The 17305-nt window shown below is 36.9% G+C and overlaps 3 protein-coding genes across 3 annotated transcripts; 1 reads left to right on the forward strand and 2 right to left on the reverse strand.

Moving 5' to 3' along the window:
• Positions 1–59: 59 nt before the first annotated feature.
• LOC113114082 (tetratricopeptide repeat protein 9C-like) lies at positions 60–3586 on the reverse strand. Its single transcript, XM_026280809.1, has 4 exons — positions 3423–3586; positions 2571–2895; positions 1623–1805; positions 60–673 (listed from the first exon to the last, which is right to left on the reverse strand). Exons 1-4 carry the CDS (start codon positions 3432–3434, stop codon positions 525–527), a joined length of 669 nt encoding a protein of 222 aa, XP_026136594.1. The 5' UTR covers positions 3435–3586; the 3' UTR covers positions 60–524.
• A 767-nt stretch (positions 3587–4353) lies between these two features.
• Positions 4354–8578, forward strand: LOC113114084 (transmembrane protein 179-like). The gene is made up of 4 exons (XM_026280810.1): positions 4354–4952; positions 7320–7457; positions 8007–8085; positions 8181–8578. Exons 1-4 carry the CDS (start codon positions 4630–4632, stop codon positions 8397–8399), a joined length of 759 nt encoding a protein of 252 aa, XP_026136595.1. The 5' UTR covers positions 4354–4629; the 3' UTR covers positions 8400–8578.
• Positions 8579–9165: 587 nt separating this feature from the next.
• Positions 9166–16625, reverse strand: sfxn5b (sideroflexin 5b). Its single transcript, XM_026280811.1, has 14 exons — positions 16404–16625; positions 14066–14134; positions 13791–13868; positions 13684–13710; positions 13552–13606; positions 13183–13208; positions 12889–12942; positions 12626–12682; positions 12296–12361; positions 12010–12100; positions 11268–11383; positions 11020–11105; positions 10795–10912; positions 9166–10621 (listed from the first exon to the last, which is right to left on the reverse strand). The coding sequence occupies exons 1-14, from the start codon at positions 16458–16460 to the stop codon at positions 10544–10546; spliced, it is 978 nt and encodes a 325-aa protein (XP_026136596.1). The 5' UTR covers positions 16461–16625; the 3' UTR covers positions 9166–10543.
• Positions 16626–17305: the final 680 nt, after the last annotated feature.

A 17305-nucleotide genomic window follows, 5' to 3' on the forward strand; every position in this document is an offset into this window, starting at 1 on the left:
CTGCATATGCTGTTACTGATGAGGGAAGTGTTTTATGGTACAATAGGGTTACATGAGATCTGACTTCTCTCATAGCATTTCCATAATCACATTAGCATAATCCATTAATCGAACAACGGCTTTTGAGCATTCTGTTTCAAATGGCAAATAAATTATGCAAATATTTCTTTCAAAAATATTTATTAGGATGACTTAAAAATGAGAACTTTCATCTGAAAAAAAAAATTACAGAGACAACTGGAAGAAACTGAATGCAAAACAGAAGCAGCTAGACAGTGTATTAGCCATAAAAGACCAGAGTACAATGCATTTTAAGTGCATTAAAATTATCATTCAAGCTGCCACATTGCACCAGATTTCAGCCACGCATCCAGTCCTGCTACGGGACCTTCAACACCAGTAAATGCCATATGTAGCAAATTATCCATACCCTGAAGCAAAATATCCAACTTGCCTCCTGGTGACATCAGCTCAAGCTTCATTTAACTTGATTTATGATCCAACCGAGTTGTGTATTTGTCTGTTCAGGCCAATTTCTGGGTCTTCTCATCTGCTAACTGCTCCTCACCCGGTTTCTGCTTGCTGAACATGCATTTGTAAAGTGCCTTCTCTTTCTGAAAGTCTTGGCTTAGTCTCTCCTCCACTCGCTGCAGCTGTTTCTTTACATCAGGATCTGAGAAATGGAGAACAGGGCGATATGAATGCCTCATTATTTCCAATCTAAGAACTGACATAAACTTTGAACGCAGATGTGAAACAGCAGTTCAATCGAAGGCTGCAGAGCAGAGGTGTTTGTTCTTACTGACTCTTAAGAAAATGGATGCAACCACAAAATGTAATAACACAACACTGCATTATGTAATGGGCTTCCATACTGTATTCCCTTGTGAAAGCTATCTGAAAATCCCTGGCAGCATTACCAGTAGTTCCCAACCTTTATCTCAGGGGATTTTTTCCGTCATGCTTTGACACGCACATTTAAACATATGAACACGTACACATTTTTTTATTTAATAAGACAAGCTAACTTGAAGATAGGTCTGTGTAATACTGTGGAAAATTAATTTAACTTATCAAATGAGCAGCCCAGTAATATTTAATGTGAACCCTGTGTCTGGCTTTTTTTCAGCAAGCGGTGTTAGATCATATGACTCCCATATGATTATAATTGCACACTTATAGCATGCTGAGATTTTCACTTATTTCATGTGGCATTTAACCATGCTCAGATGCCTGTTCACACAGGACACATTTTTGCATTTAAATATAGCTAAAGGAACAGAAGAGAATGCAGGGGTCTTGTGACATGTTTTCGAACTATTTTTAACTTGACTTGGCTCATGGCATTAGACTGAAAAATAGCTGGACAAAAGCAAATATCTCACACCCTCACGGACAAAGATAATTAAAATATTTGATAGAATGCAGTCACCCAACGACCCACTGCTCTTTAGATTTTTTTCTCAGCTGGATATCCGCGTTTATATGACAAACTGAATCCAGCAAAATCGATTAGTTCCCCAAACTCAACTTGGTAACCCCTAGGAGGGCTCTGGCGACCCCTGGTGGAGGTTGGCGAATGATCAAGCAGTCAAGAAAGGTGGGATGTGGTAGGTTTTTACCGTTAGGTTTCCCCCTGCTGGCCTGTGTGAGGTAATGTCGAGCAGTCTGAGCATCACCCAGCTCTAACGAGGACACTCCAGCTCTGTAGAGGGCCTTAATATCCCCTGACCTCCACTGGAGCACCTTCAGACTGTACTCTAACACACGACCATAGTCCACCAGCTCTCGCTGCAGCAGACATGCTGTCAAACACACAAAGAGGTAAAGGGGAATGCTTCCCCAGATAAGGGTTACAAACACTGCCATTCAAAACTTTGTCACCAGTAAGATTTTTGAAAGAGGTCTCTTATGCCCACAAAGGCTTTATATGCCCCAAAACAAAGTGACAACAGTGATATTGTGAAATACTATTAAAATCTAAGTGTAATTTATTTCTTTGAAGGCAAGCTACATGCTCGCATACATTTTTCTAATTAATCTTTGAAGCAAAGAAAGTTGAAAAGAACAGTATTTCTTTAAAATGGAAATCTTTTAAGATTATAAATCGCTTCACTGTCGCTTCTGAGTATATAGATTATTTTGATATATGAATACAAGTTTCTTTCAAAGACCTCAAACTTTTGAATGGTAATGTTTAATAAAGCAAGATTTCTTCTTCTATGGGTTATCATGAGATCAAGGACAAAGTTCATATGATTTTGTTTTCTATTTCTCATATGATTAACTGCTATGGTTAGAGGTTTTAAATAGATGGAAACTGTTTTGCTGAGATGGACAGAAATGGAAGGATTTGGTTCTGAGGTTTCAAACCAATAGGAAATGGTTGAAACCAAATTGTATGATAATGCATGACCAATGATGATACTTAGCCTAGCCTGCCCAGTAAGAAACTGTTCTTATAAACGAAATTAGCTTTGGAAAAAGGTGCTTGCAAAATTATTACACTTCATTACCAAAGCATTAATACCTCACACCGCCACAGTAACTTTTTTGGAAGGTATACACACCTGCTAAATTGTTATAGCAGTCTACCTGAGTGCTCCTCAGCAGGTCCTCCTGCGTCCGGCTCAGTTTAGGCACCTGAGGCACAAACCCTTGCAGGGCAGAGGTCACCTCAGAGTCCAGGCCACGGAGAATAAGCAAAGCACGATGATAACATCCAATAGCAGTGCGCACATTTTTCTCCCGGTAGAATGCATTCCCCTCCGTCTTTAACCGAATGGCCTCCTGGAGCTGTGACTCCAAACGGGAACCAGATGTTCCGCCAGTGGCTCTCAAACATGACGATTCACCAGCCTCTGCCCCATCATCCCCAGCAGTAGCACCTAAAACCTGTCAAACATAACCAAAATAAGAGTTCAACTACTGCATTATTAACCCTATATGTAGCCACAGCATCTGCATCAGGAGAGCAGTCTGACAATTGATTATATGCTGGTTTTAGAAGATTCAGAAAGGTCTCCCTCCCATCCTGGCCAAGCCAAACCAGTGTATATCTGTATAAAAAGTCCTCTAGTCCCATCTAAAACCATAAGCAGCGACAAACTAACACCAGCAGAACCACTTTAGGATGTTTTTCTCAACAGAACACTGCTAACTTTCATGTTCATTCATTAGGTGTGAAGTTGAGTGTTTTAAAGCTAACTCATAAATAACTCAAATCATACATGCTCATTAAATCTAAGTGCATATAACATAATTTGCATAATATAAAAAGTTTTAATTTTTTTAAACTAATACGCATATCAATGAATCTGAACTGCACCAGCACAGTACGCAGCCTCGCTTGGATTTTATCACTTAGAAAAGGAAACAACACGTCAAGTCAAGTAATCTTTTTTTTTTTTTTTTTTTTTTACCTTTTCGTCCATTGCGTTTAAAAGGCTTTAAGAGGGTTTGCAGTCGGCTTAGAAGCCAGTTTAATGAAGAAAATATTGTTGGGACGCTAAAGAGACAAATCTTTGACACTCTTCTTCGTGGTTGTTCTGGCTGCAGCGTTGCATTTGCCAATACTACCTCCTACCGGTACAATATTAATAACGCAAACTCATATGAGCGATTTACATAATGTATGATCTAAATCTTTAAAAGTCAATGAAGTTCTGATTAAAATACTTCACATGTAACACACAAGGAAACAAAAACACAGAAAAACACATCCATATATTAAAGTTATTTAAAGAAGTATTAAATTCAATAAAAATGATATAAGTATTTAAAATTATATGTGTGTATACAATTTAAAATATTTATATAATATAAAAAAATAAGAAGAGAAGGGGGCTACTTAAATGAATTCAATGACAGAGAAAAATAGATCTATTGTGTAGATGTATTGTGTTTTGGGAATCTGTCACATTTTTATCATTTTTGAAGTGAGTCCGTTTGAACGAAAAAAAAGTTGGAGTAGAATTTTAAAACTTCTGTTAAGGGAATTTTTTTTACCAAACAACAGAAATCCGATATACGTTTTTAACTGGACCTCACATTTGAGGCATCAAATGTCAGCTTTTCTCTTTATTTCTTTTTAAAACTGATGGGTGTAAAATGTCTTTTTCTGTTAATAATTTCTATTGGTAACAACAACAAGCTTGACGTTTGATTTGGAAACATATGCATGAATTATGATGGATGACCCATTTTCATCATAACGGATCTTTCAATGGGTGTGGCGCTGCCTTCGTCATGGAAAAAGCCAACAACCGCGTGTACTGACATTTTTTATTATTATCAAATGTCAATTAAATATTTAAATCAAATGAAATAAATTACAGCATATTTGATATAAAAGATGCAGTTTATGTTGCAGCAACAGAGTCGCGTCCCGGTCCCGTCGCGCGTACGTGAGGCTCGTGCGTCAGAGGTCCGTTGTGTCACGAGCAGCGTCCCGCCGGAGGGAGAGAGGGAGGGGTCCCAAACACAGTTTCTGTGTTGAGCTGCTGGAAAATTCCATTTCGTGCTTATGCCTTACATGTGCAGCTTCACTGTCGAAAACAAGCGCCGAGATTACTGCAGGTAAATTAGTCTACACTCCTCTAGAGCCGACTGAGACTAATCTTCGGGAGCATGGAGCTGGATCGGCGGCTGCTGCTGGCTCACTGCGCCGCGCACGCCCTCTCCGTTATCGCGGGACTCCTGGTGGTCGTGCCGCTCGCTCTTAACGGATCCGCTTTCAAGGGGAGGTGCGTGCTGTTTAGTCAGGGCTTCTGGCGGACGGAAAACCTGACGGTGGGCGAGGGAGAGTCCCGAGAGGTCACTCATCTGGTGCTGCAGCAGTGGGGTCCGTTAGCGGCGTGCCAGTTCGCCACATTCGTGGGCGTGTTCACCGTGCTGTACGGCGCTGTTCAGGGCTGGAGGAGCCTGTTCTACCTCCACCGGCGGCACGACGAGTGAGTCTTACTAATGTGACATTGAACTTAAACAGTTGGTACAAATACGTACCTAACTAGTATAGCCATATTTTATCAACAACATTAAATTAATATAAGTAAAAACTGAATAAAATATATAATTCAACAATTTGAAAATTATATATATTCAGCTTATGCTTTTTATATGTGTGTATATTAAAAATATATGTTTTATATTTAAATTGTGATATAATTTAATTGCAATATATACATATACATTTTTAGAATATTATTCAGTTATTTAATAATGATTTAATTAATAATACATATATATTTTCCTGGGGATGAGTGGTAGAGCATTGCGTTAGCAGTGCAAATGGTTGTGGGTTCGATTCCCAGGGAACACACATACTGGTAAAAAACAAACAGCGACTGCTAAATGCATTTATATATATATATATATATATTAGGGATGTCAACGATTAATCGATGATCGATTAATTGTCGATAAGAGATGCAATCGATTAAGGCTATCGATGGTCGGTTAACCGATTCAATGTTGGGCTGCGTGCGGCTCATGCGCACTCAACACGTGCGAGCGGCTGTGAGTGACGGTGACGATATATAAAAGCATCATCATTCATTCACAATGTACAAATTAAGCTTTTAATGTGATTTAAACTTTAAAGTACACTAAAATAGAAACAACATAAAAGTTCTTCAACATTAAATGCAATAGAAATGTAGTTACTAATCATTTCATCAGATAACTGTTTTATATCGTGCGCTTTGCAGGGCTGCGGGACACAGTGACAGGACAGGTAGTCTATTCATTCCTACAACTTGTTAATTCATTCCTACGAATTATTAATGTGGCAATTGTCCATGTTTCATTAATTCTGTTCCCTAAATAACCCATGATTTAAGTGAAATAAGGGAACAAATTAATAAATCGAACGAATTCTTAATTCATGAAATCTTTAATTTCCCTTCCCATTTTTACCACAGCTGCGAAAACAGTTATTAAAAGCGAAAGATAATAAAATAAACCTGGGAAATTAGAGGGTTAGACTATGAAGATTTAGGAAAAGAAACAATGCCTAAATATACTGAATTTGTGGAAATTCGTGACCAACCGGCAAACCAGAATAAAGCCGCGTAAATGAAGACTATGGGGGATTAAAAGCATGGTCGCGATGTAACATTTTCCAGTTAACCTATTATTCCTCTAATAAACAAAGCTTTTATACCACACTTGTCATAATCAGATCTTATCATTTCTAAATAAATAATTGCTGGATTCAAAACAGCGATTAATAGGCGCTGTGACCGACACATTCCTGGAGCATTCAGTTTAAATAGACCGTAGTATACCGGTCCTCTCTGCTGTTATGCCAAGGACGTTTTTGCTCATATGAAGAGGATCATCTTTTCCGTCTATATGCGAATGCGTGTTAAGTACAAGCCTAGTTTACATTATAAATAATAGTTTAACATTCAAATACATTGCGAATATGGAAACATTTCGATTTGTGCCGAATGAGACATGAGCAATAACCTCCAAATAAATCTAGCCAAATCCGCGCTCGCTCATCCTCGACTGCACGCATGCACTGTCACGATCTAATGCGCTGTATGCCGGATTTTTAAAAATCTGACATTTTCTAGGACAGAATCCAGCAGCAGGATCAAATTAATGTGAGCAACTGTGTTTTGGTGCAGCAGCGCCGATGTAGTTCACTTAATGTGCAGCGCAGTCACACGCGCTCCACATTTCGGATAATTTTATACAATAATGTCAGTTGAAAACATTGCAATTGTGCTTTAAAATACAACAACGAGCACCACAAAACCATTTAAAGATGCGCGTTCAGCGTTCTCCGTGTGGGATTGGAAACTGTCAACAAAGTAAAATGACCTCAAAAGTATGGCGCGCTCTCTTCATTTTATCAAATGATCATAATCGCATCTATTCATTTTATAATCCTGCTACTAGCATTTTATTCAGACTAAAACCTCTTTAATTCAAGTGAGAAAGCGTTTTGTGTGTGTGTGTGGCTTTTGCACATCCTGTCATACCGCTGACTGTGTGCCTGCAATAGACGCATTTTGCAGTATTATGGTTAACGATTAATCGATTAATTGATCGTTAATTTAAACGACGATCGATCATGGAAATAATCGAAATTTGACATCCCTAATATATATATATATATATATATATATATATATATATATATATAACATTTTATATTTATACATCTTAAATATATATTTAATTCAATTATTTAACTACTTTTAATTGATATTTAATTATGTTAAACAAATTACCCACAAACGCTTTTGTTTATTTTATGGAAACATTTATGCTGCCACCTGCGTGATCCATTGATAATTTTTCTGCAGCACACTCTTCTCTGCCTTCCTCACTCTGCTGCTGAGTCTGTGTGTGCTCTTCCTCTCTGGAGGGGCCAGTGTTACTCTCACCCTGGGCCTGGTGTCCTGGTGCAACACTGTTACGGACCACAACACCAGACCCTACAGGTACACAAACCTTTAAATCTATAGCTGATGGGAAAACTGTTTGTGAAGCCCTTTTCACAGTACTAGTGGAATCAAAAGATTAATAACAATATAATAAGTTTTTTTATAAATAATATGTTTACATATATTTTATATATTTATATTTTACATATATTATATGTTTACTCTGTTTATTTATAATGTATTTATACATACACATTCAGAATGTATTTTGAAAATACTTACATATTAAAAATATAAACAACATGTCTTTCTTACATACATACATGCATGTGTTTGTATTTATATATACATAATAAATCTACACAGTACACACTCATATATTATGGAAACAAAAACTTTTATTTAGGATGCGATTAATCATTTGACAGCACCACACAATACATATAGTTTCAAAGCAGCTTTTAAAGACTTGATTATGGTCCAAAGTAAAAAAAAAAGCATTTAATAAGACAAAAAATACAATGTATACTGTTGAATACTTAGATTTCATTGATGAATGAAATGCCTACATAATGCTGTATTGAATGATTCTCTCTGTCTCTGCAGTTGTGCGGAGTCTCAGTCTGTTCCTCTGTATCTGGACGTTGAGACGTCCTCGTTCTACTCTGAGCTCAATTGTGCACAGGTAAAGGAGAAATTGAAGTAACTTTTATTTCGTTTTGAGATCCCATGCATATTTTACATGGAAACACATTATTGTAAGCATGTCTCTCTTTGCAGATCTCTCTGTGGTGTGTAACAGCTCTGTGGTTGGCTCACTCTATTTTGTCCTTCCTGAGGCTCTATCATTCTCACAGTCAGCAGATCAGCAGACCCTGTTTATCCAGGGAGAAGGAACTCCTCCTGGGCCAAACTCAAGTGGAGTGTCCCATTCATCATCATCATCCTCATCCACACTTGCACCCTTCACACACTCCCAGTGCCATACAGTGTTCATAGAAGTTGTACTTTGAGGTTGATCTGAGGCCAGTTTTAGTGATGGGAAAGACTGGTCAAAGATTAGCATAAAAAGGAATTAACATCTAATCTAAACAGACAATCCTCACAATTCTCATGCATGTTACATCTCAGTGATTGGAATTAGCCTTGGTTTAATCTATTTGTTACTTTTTATGCATTTAAGAAGTTGCTTACATTGAGGTAAAATGTTTTGTGTGCACCCATTTATAAGTTTGCCATAACAAATGTCAAATGATTGTCAAAAATCATTATATATATATATATATATATATATAAATATATATATATATATATATATATATATATATAGAACAGACCAATAGTTTGGACACACCTTCTCTTTCAAACAGTTTTCTTTATTTTCATGACTATAAAAATTGTAGATTCCCACTGAAGGCATCAAAACTATGAATTAACACATGTGGAATTATATACATAACAAAAAAGTGTGAAACAACTGAAAATATGTCATATTCTAGTTTCTTCAAAGTACCCTCCTTTAGCTTTGATTACTGCTTTGCACACTCTTGGCATTCTCTTGATGAGCTTCAAGAGGTGGTCACCTGAAATGGTCTTCCAACAGTCTTGAAGGAGTTCCCCGCGAGATGCTTAGCACTTGTTGGCCCTTTAGCCTTCTGTCTGCGGTCCAGCTCACCCCTAAACCATCTCGATTGGGTTCAGGTCCGGTGACTGTGGAGGCCAGGTCATCTGGCGCGGCACCCCATCACTCTCCTTCTTGGTCAAATAGCCCTTGATGCCTTCTGTGTGAATCTACAATTTTCATAGTCATGAAAATAAAGAAAACTCTTTGAATGAGAAGGTGTGTCCAAACTTTTGTTCTGTACTGTATATATAAAGCATTAATAATGCATTGCTCTTGCATATGCAAGATATCGTCTAACTTTATATGTTCAGCCATATAATGTGAATTTTAAGTGAATGGGAAGGAAAGACTAGCCCGTTGCATGTGCTCAAGTCTGACCCATGCTTGTTTTGTACTGTGTACTGTATACGTGTACCTTTTTTTTCATAGCCAGTGGTACTGTCACTCAAACCAGACGTTCTCTTTCTAATCTGGTGAAGGTTTCATATATGAAGCTGTTTGTGTTGATGCAAGCTCCTGGTCCAAAATCCACTTTTGCTAGATATTGCATCATGTAGTTTATGTGATGGAAATTCAAAGACAAGGTGAAGCTGAAAAAACAAGAATGTTGCTCATCTTTCTGAATCTGGAACCTTTGTCCTGGAGGTTTGTTGTGAAACACAAACAGTTGAATAAGAAACAGGAGGGAGATGAGAGAAATGTTCATTTATGGTTTGTAAAGGATGATGAGTGTGTTTTTACTGCTGTTTGTATCCATTATGTCCTATTTAAAAGCTCTTTTAACTTGAGTAAAGGTAGTACATGGTGTCTTGATCTTAAGTTGGTCAACTTTTTGTTTTTTAAATAAAATAATTACTCAAAATATTCAACTTAAACGGTAAAAACAAACAAAATAAAATATACACATCAAAATTATGTTATCAATCAAATAATTAAATGTTAATACCAGACTAAAAGCTATGAATTAAATAAACCACAGTCTCAATTAGTTTTTTTTTTTTTTTTTACAATTTTCAAACATATATTTGTGTGTCAATATTGCAATATAAATAGTGTTAAAATGTGAATACTTAAGGACTAAAACTCTGTACAAGTACACATAAAAACAACAAGAAATAAACTTTTTTTCAGGGATTTGGAAAATATTAAGTGTGACATGCAAATAAACAGTTACTTGCAATAATATTTTCATTAAAGTGCAGTCAATGACCATATAATGTAATTTAATAAATCTGCACCTAACTACTCTTATTATTTATAACTTGTTTGATTAACATTAGTATATTTATTAACATACAAAATCATGTAATATAAGGCCTTGTATCCTCCCTGTCATAGTTGTCAGTAAAACGGTACATACTGTAATTATTACAACAGTTTCTATAAAACTGATAAATGGCTCAGCAGTAAAGGAAAGGGTTAGCTGGTTACTATTGCTCAGAATGCATTCTCCTCCTCGATACTGTTTGCACCTGTCCTCTGCAATCTTCGACAGCTGATTAAACTTCTCTGTCTTTCATCACAGTCCCTTGTTGTAAGTCAGCACCTTGCAATCTGTTGCCATGGCAATTTCCGGCTCAAGGTGAGATGCCTCAATCTGTGAGGAGCAAAGAATGATTAGCAAGCAATTCCCTGCTAAAATATTTTTTATTCAGAACACACACGCATGAAAAGATTAATGGCAAGAGGTCGACAGACAAAATGAAAGCCGCTGCAGCAATTGTTTGCTGTAGAGGAATCGGGGAAGTGATGCAGGTGTTGCTGCAGTACCTCTGACATCTGTGGGAAGAGACTGATAGCCAGCGGCAAGGATAGACCAAAGACTGCCAGACATACTAGACTGTGCACAGGCAGCATCATCCTGCGATGGGCCTGCATCAGAGGAAACCTGGCAGAGGACAGCAAAAACAGACTCATTTAGGGAATTAATTACATTAATTATATTCCCATTCAGAAATGAATTTAAATGCAAGTGAAGAAAAAGTAACTCCATACTTTTCCAAGAAGGCCATAATGATTGGTGGAAGGACAAAGATTGGCAGAGGTAGAGCTACTCGTGTTAGAGCTGTTTCTATAAGTGCCTGAAATTGAAAAAAAATCATATAACAGTGCAACATGGCTAGTAAGAATACAATTTTGCATTGATTTTAAAAATAAAACGGCATTATCAAAACACATTTTAGGCAAAAAAGCTATCAAGAGATTGAAATGGGGAGTCCCAGCTGTATAACTAACATACGCACGTGTTTGGCAGCTATCCGTGAGGATCCCACCACATTCCCGTTGCTGTCTAACACATCTATTCCCTCAGACAGCTCATTGTGTCTCATCAGAGCCACGTTACAGATGTTCGCACTGGCTGAGAAGTAAAACATAAACATATCTTAATGATGACCATCCATGCTAAACAAAACATGACATCCAGTTTCTGAGGAAGGTCATTTGTTCATCAACACAGATTCCAGCACATGGGTAGGTGGAAGAAAATAGCCACAGTAATAGACCCCACCCCCTTGACAGTTTTATGCTTATGTTGTTGTAGATGCTTGTTTTTTAATAATACAAAATAAAACTAAATAAAGGACATGTGTTCTAATAATCCTGGATAAATATGCATCATGGTTTATATTAAAATATCAAGCAGCACAACTGTAGTTAACATTGCCTATAATAATAAATGTTGCTTGAGCATCAAATCAGAATGACTTCTGAAGGACCACGTGACAAAGTAATGGCTGCTGAAAATAATAACAGGAAAAAAGAAAACTGTTAATTAAATTGTAAAGATATTTCACAATATTACTATTTTGCTGTATGACTGATCAAATAAATCAGCTGTGATTAAAACAAAATATTGCTGATCCCAAACTTTTGAAGAGTATTTTGTGTGTTATGCTTTCATACTGACAGCAGGGGGCGCTTCACGTAATGCAGAGTGTATGACTGCTGAGTCCAGCAAAATACTGCATCTGTGTAAGAACATACCTACAGCAGGGAAAGGGATGAACCTCTGTATGAACAGTCTGGTGACAGGGTTCAGTTTGCTGGATTTCTCGATAAGTACATTCAGTCCCACCTACAGGAAGAAAGAATATTACAAGTGAAACATTATGTAAGATGTTATAGTGGTATATTAGAACACTAACCATTTTATAATCATACATAAATATTCTTTAAAATTATTTTCATATCAAACATTAAAGATATACATTTTATACACAGCTCATTTACATTATAAATCACACTCACACAAAACTGATCACTGACTTACTGCAATAGACACAGCGCTGGTGACGGCTCCCACATATCCCTGAAAAAACTTTGAGGTTGGTGTTGGCTAAAGGGAAAATTGGGAGGAAGAACAAGCATCAACATCCAGGTGTAGTTAATGTACCACAGACTGCTGTGCATTGAAAAAGAAAAAACCACTGTGAGGTTGTGAACCCCAGTCAGATGCAGAACAGACGTCTGGCCCTCAGGACACAACAATGATCATTCGAATGGAATCAAGAAGAGGAAACGCATCACTGAATGACCATCTGCATTCTGAGTTAAACCTCAAAAACTTGACCTGAATTAAAAGAGCATTTCAAAAGTGTACCTTTGTGGCATTGCGGTTGGCGTAGTTCACACAAGCGTTGTGACTCTGGTTGAGCCACTGTAGAAGAGAAATTCAAAATTAGCACGACAGTCACTTGAATTATTGGTAGATTGCTGTCAAATTAAAATAAATTTGATTTTCTACGAAGTCAGCTCCTTGTAAAAGTCAAACATATAGGAAATCAATTTAAGGACTACTTTAGTCTAATTCCGTATTGCTGTTGGGATACTGATGAAGCAGTGTTTAGGCTTTAGCCCCTTTACCTGCCAGAACACAGTAGAGGCCAAAGTCTGGTTTGGAAGCAGAAGACCAACAACCTGCAAGAAAACCAACTTCTGGTAACTATTTATCTAGTAAATGGGCATACAGCAACACCCTATCTATAGAAACAAAGGTTTATTACAATGCAGATTTCAACAGCTCTCATGCTTAGAAGATTTGGATGAGTCAACACTGGATGCATAATGATTGGTAAGGCTTCTTCTCTCATATTTGCTCTGTCTGTGTGGACTTTGTTTCGCGCCCTGATCTTTTTTACAAGCAAACAGAAGACTTACGATTGGCGTTCCAAACGGCACATAGCCTGTGAAATGCATCCAGATAAAAGAAAGAGCAACAACAAATTAGGACTCAGAAATCAGATCGGAGTAAAAATAACCTCAGTGGCTCTCTTCATCTCATTTGCATTTGTTTGAATATTTATCACTTTAATTTTAAACAGTGTTAGTATGGTGCAATTCTATTATTAATTTTAATGGCATGACCAAACTGCTGCACACATGCATAACTAATTACTGTTTAGGGGAATAACATCTATAATATCATTTTGCTCAAGTCTTAATTCCAGTACAACTAACAAATAACAACAGAAACAGATCATACTTAAATGCTAATTTAAATGCTTCTAACCCTCTCTATGCTCTTACCTGACATGCGGAAAGGCATGAAGATTTTTTCACCGGTATCAGGGTGAATGATGGCCTGAAAGGAGATGAGTCAGTGACTGTAATTCCAACCATCCTTTAAAAGTGACAGTGAACAATGAGCAGAAGACTGACCTGCTTCACCTTCTGAGCCTGCCAGAGCTGAACACAGAACACAAGTGGTTATAAAGCTCTTCACCACATATACCACATAAGTATCCATCGAAATGTCTGAGATTCACCTGATGATCTGTAATTCCTGGAGGAAGATTCCCTTGCTTAAAATCATCCAGGAGTTTGATACATTCTTTTAAACGACTCTATAAAAACAACACAGAAATCCGAAAGTACAATACAGAACTCATCCAGAATTTTGTATTAGCTGATAAGAATCAGCATTCATTCTTTATAGATGTGAAATAATTACAGTATACAAAAGAAAGAAAAGATCATCACAGGGTAAGCAGCAATGCAACTCACTGATTAATTGAACATTAAACAGACAAGATTTCCATACCTCCGTCACAAACAAAGTGGAAGGATCGATGATATCAATGAAATGTCTCAACCTGCCAAGAAATGTGCTCTGAGGAAGAAAAACATTCCTTCAGTTCCACAAACTTACATTCTTAGCCAGAACCTAAGAACATAAGGATAAAAACAGGAAACCTACTCACAGCACAAACCAAAACATGATTACAACTTGCTGTTGTACACCTTAAATTGGCAAGAGCTGTTCTAATTTTAGATTCGAGTTAGACTGATATATTTTAGGGCTGCAGTGACAACACACTGACAGGTTGTGCAGGATGTGCTCAAAGAAGCGACGACTGCCTACATTAACATTCCCCCTGTCTCTGAACCCCAGGCAGCAATACAAGCGGTTTTCTGAGAGCCAACTGTTTCAGAGGCCCGATGGTTGAGCATGCCAAGGGTTTATTTGGCAAAGAACAGTGTAAAAGAGCAGCTTCAATCAGCTGCATCTTAATGATTTATCCAGGGGCAAGGCATACAAAAGCTGAAAGCAATCTGACCTTACAATATATGGCGAAGAGAGCAAGAAACTCTGATGTTGCTTGGCTAATAATCTTATTTCTGGATTACAGACACTTGCTTCAAAGCTGTTTCAGAGAGCCATGTGAGCGCATGTCTGCTGGAGAAGACTTGTTAATTATGCATGTGTTTCTGCTCCCCAGAGAATATGCAACACAGATAGCAGAGATTGAGCAGGAAGAAATACCCTTCTGATGCATTGATTTCACCTAAAAACAGCAGCAATAAAAAAAGAGAACTGTCTGCATTTATCAAGTGCTCTTTTGCTGGATTTTGCCATGAAACCAATCCGATTTGGATTTTGATTCTGCCTCAACAGAGAGTGATGACAGAGACAGGGACAGACAACAGGCAAAAGACAGTATGTTAGCACATATATTTTCAGAAATATCTTGGACCAGCACGTCAGCTGGGTAGTTATCTTTTGTTTGGTTGTATTCCCTGTGGACCCAAAGCAGACTTATTTGGGCAGCATATGGCATAATAGTCAGATGGAAACACCGAGCAAAGTATATGGTATATATGAGCAGACTAACAAAGGGAAGGCAGATCATACCTCGCCATTCTGCCCTCTAAGACAATGTTAATGTAAGGTTCTTTTCAAATAGAAATTTACTGCAATAATATTATTATGCTGAATGTTTTTTTAAATGTAAATTTATATTGGAATTGACAGTATGCCTCAATATAGCCTAAGCAAAACAGGTGTACTGAATATGACTGCAACACTTACATATACACACACACACACACACACACACACATATATATATATATATATATATATATATATATATATATATATATATATATATATATATATATATATATATATATATATAATTAATTTAGGTATTCAGAAAATCAAAAATGTCAAAATTGTTACTGTTTACAAGTTATCATTAATGTACATATATTACAAATACCTGAATCTATTATAATTCTGTATTCACACTTTTTTAAGTGTTCTTGAAATTTGAAATCAGATCAAGGATGATTATCCAGTGTTGTTCAGTACCATCAGAACTACCTATTGGAACATTCCCATTAACCATTTCTTGACTGATTATCATTTATGACTGAATCCACAGTATAAATAAATTGGAACACAGTACGGGTCTGAAAGGGTTAATCAGGATGACCTGGTGTTTCCATGGAGGCAACAGGACTTAAATAGATGGTCATTCATTTGACCGACACGAGCGCGAGAGATCTCACTGATAACACAGATGATGAGACAATTATCTGCATTCGTTCAGCAAAAGCGGCTCTATTTAAAATTGCTAAACTTGAATACCTGAGTTCATCCTGTGTATAACCACTTTTATTTTTGATAATAATAAATAATAATAATAAAACCGTGAGGAGAGGCAGCTTTTCCAGCTTTTCAGAAAAATTATGAACTTTGACAATCTACCGCGAAATCACTTCCACGCAATGCAAAAATAAAAGTGACCATTTGAAATTGTATTCAACAGCTTAACAAAAAGCATTTCCTGCTATTTGCATTTGAAAAGGAAAAGCTACTGTGCATGCATCTAATGTTCTGTGGGGTTTCTTATATAGCCATAACGGTGCTACCAAAACCTCTGTTACGCTCATCACGAACAATTGCATCGGCCAGTTAAAATGCGATGAAGCAACGAGCAAAAGACACAATGCAAAAAAGCGTGAGAAATGGATGACTTTGGCAGAACAGTGCTGGAACAGAGCAAAGGTATCTACACATATATGTTGTTTATCAACGCCCATCAAAGATGCCCATACAAAGATACACTTTAACATCGCGGCAAACTCTTTACCTGCTCGTAACGCGGTTTTCCCAGCTGAAACCCCGGACAAGACGCAGATTCCGCCATCTCAGCAGCGCGGGAGTGATGTTAAATAATAAAAAGGTCCATGAGACGGAATTTGTAAGAATAGTCAACAGTACGAAACTAGTGAAGCAATAGCTCGCAAGGGTTCATGGGAAGTGTAGTTTCCTGATGAACTCAAGACAAAGCAGCGCAATCCATCCACACACAGCCACTGCAATTACAAAAGTCTGAAAGATATACATCACAATGCTAACGTAAAAAATCTGCTGATTTATAACAAATTTGAAGTTGAGCAAAATAATTTACATCTAAAGAATTACGATGGTTTGCACCAAATAGACATTTTAACCATAAAATACACATCCATAAAAAGTAAACAAATGATTCTGAATTATAATTTTGTCATAAATTCTAAGAGTAATGTTAAATAATGTTAACAGTTCATGAGATTTAGACGCATGTAATACATAACGCATAGGCTACAAAAATAATGAATAATTCAGAACTGATGAACTAACTCCAAATATAATACATGTGTGTGTGTGTGTGTATATATAATTGGAATAGCTGTTTTTCAATGGATGATTCTTAAACTATTAAATGTGTTCCACCCGCACGCCTAAATATGAGGATTTTGTAATAAAAAAGGTCACTTAAGGACCAGAAAACACCTACCCATCTCCTGAATAACTGAAAAATAGACAATCTTGAATAATCACATTGATGAGCTGTGGTTGTTTTTATGATTCACAATCAACTGTACCATATATGAATCATAAAAAAAACTATATCAGACAAATGTTGCTGAGTGATGTCAGAATGGTTTAAAATAAACATAACATTTCCCATTTGTTGCTCTTAAAACAGTATAGGCTTACAACACTATA

This window comes from Carassius auratus, chromosome 14 (assembly GCF_003368295.1).
Source record: "Carassius auratus strain Wakin chromosome 14, ASM336829v1, whole genome shotgun sequence".
NCBI lineage: Eukaryota > Metazoa > Chordata > Actinopteri > Cypriniformes > Cyprinidae > Carassius > Carassius auratus.

Excerpts from the sequence above, each read along its gene's own strand:
- LOC113114082 (XM_026280809.1), bottom strand. Across the intron at positions 1,806-2,570 it reads CTGCTATAACAATTTAGCAG|CATGTCTGCTGCAGCGAGAG; the intron begins GTGTGTATACCT and ends TGTGTTTGACAG. Across the intron at positions 674-1,622 it reads CAGCAGGGGGAAACCTAACG|ATCCTGATGTAAAGAAACAG; the intron begins GTAAAAACCTAC and ends TCCATTTCTCAG.
- sfxn5b (XM_026280811.1), bottom strand. The coding sequence starts at position 16,460 with ATGGCGGAATCTGCGTCTTGTCCGGGGTTTCAGCTGGGAAAACCGCGT. Across the intron at positions 13,209-13,551 it reads CATGCCTTTCCGCATGTCAG|GCTATGTGCCGTTTGGAACG; the intron begins GTAAGAGCATAG and ends TGCATTTCACAG. Across the intron at positions 12,101-12,295 it reads CCAGCGCTGTGTCTATTGCA|GTGGGACTGAATGTACTTAT; the intron begins GTAAGTCAGTGA and ends TTCTTCCTGTAG.
- LOC113114084 (XM_026280810.1), top strand. The coding sequence starts at position 4,630 with ATGGAGCTGGATCGGCGGCTGCTGCTGGCTCACTGCGCCGCGCACGCC. Across the intron at positions 7,458-8,006 it reads CACAACACCAGACCCTACAG|TTGTGCGGAGTCTCAGTCTG; the intron begins GTACACAAACCT and ends CTGTCTCTGCAG. Across the intron at positions 8,086-8,180 it reads CTGAGCTCAATTGTGCACAG|ATCTCTCTGTGGTGTGTAAC; the intron begins GTAAAGGAGAAA and ends CTCTCTTTGCAG.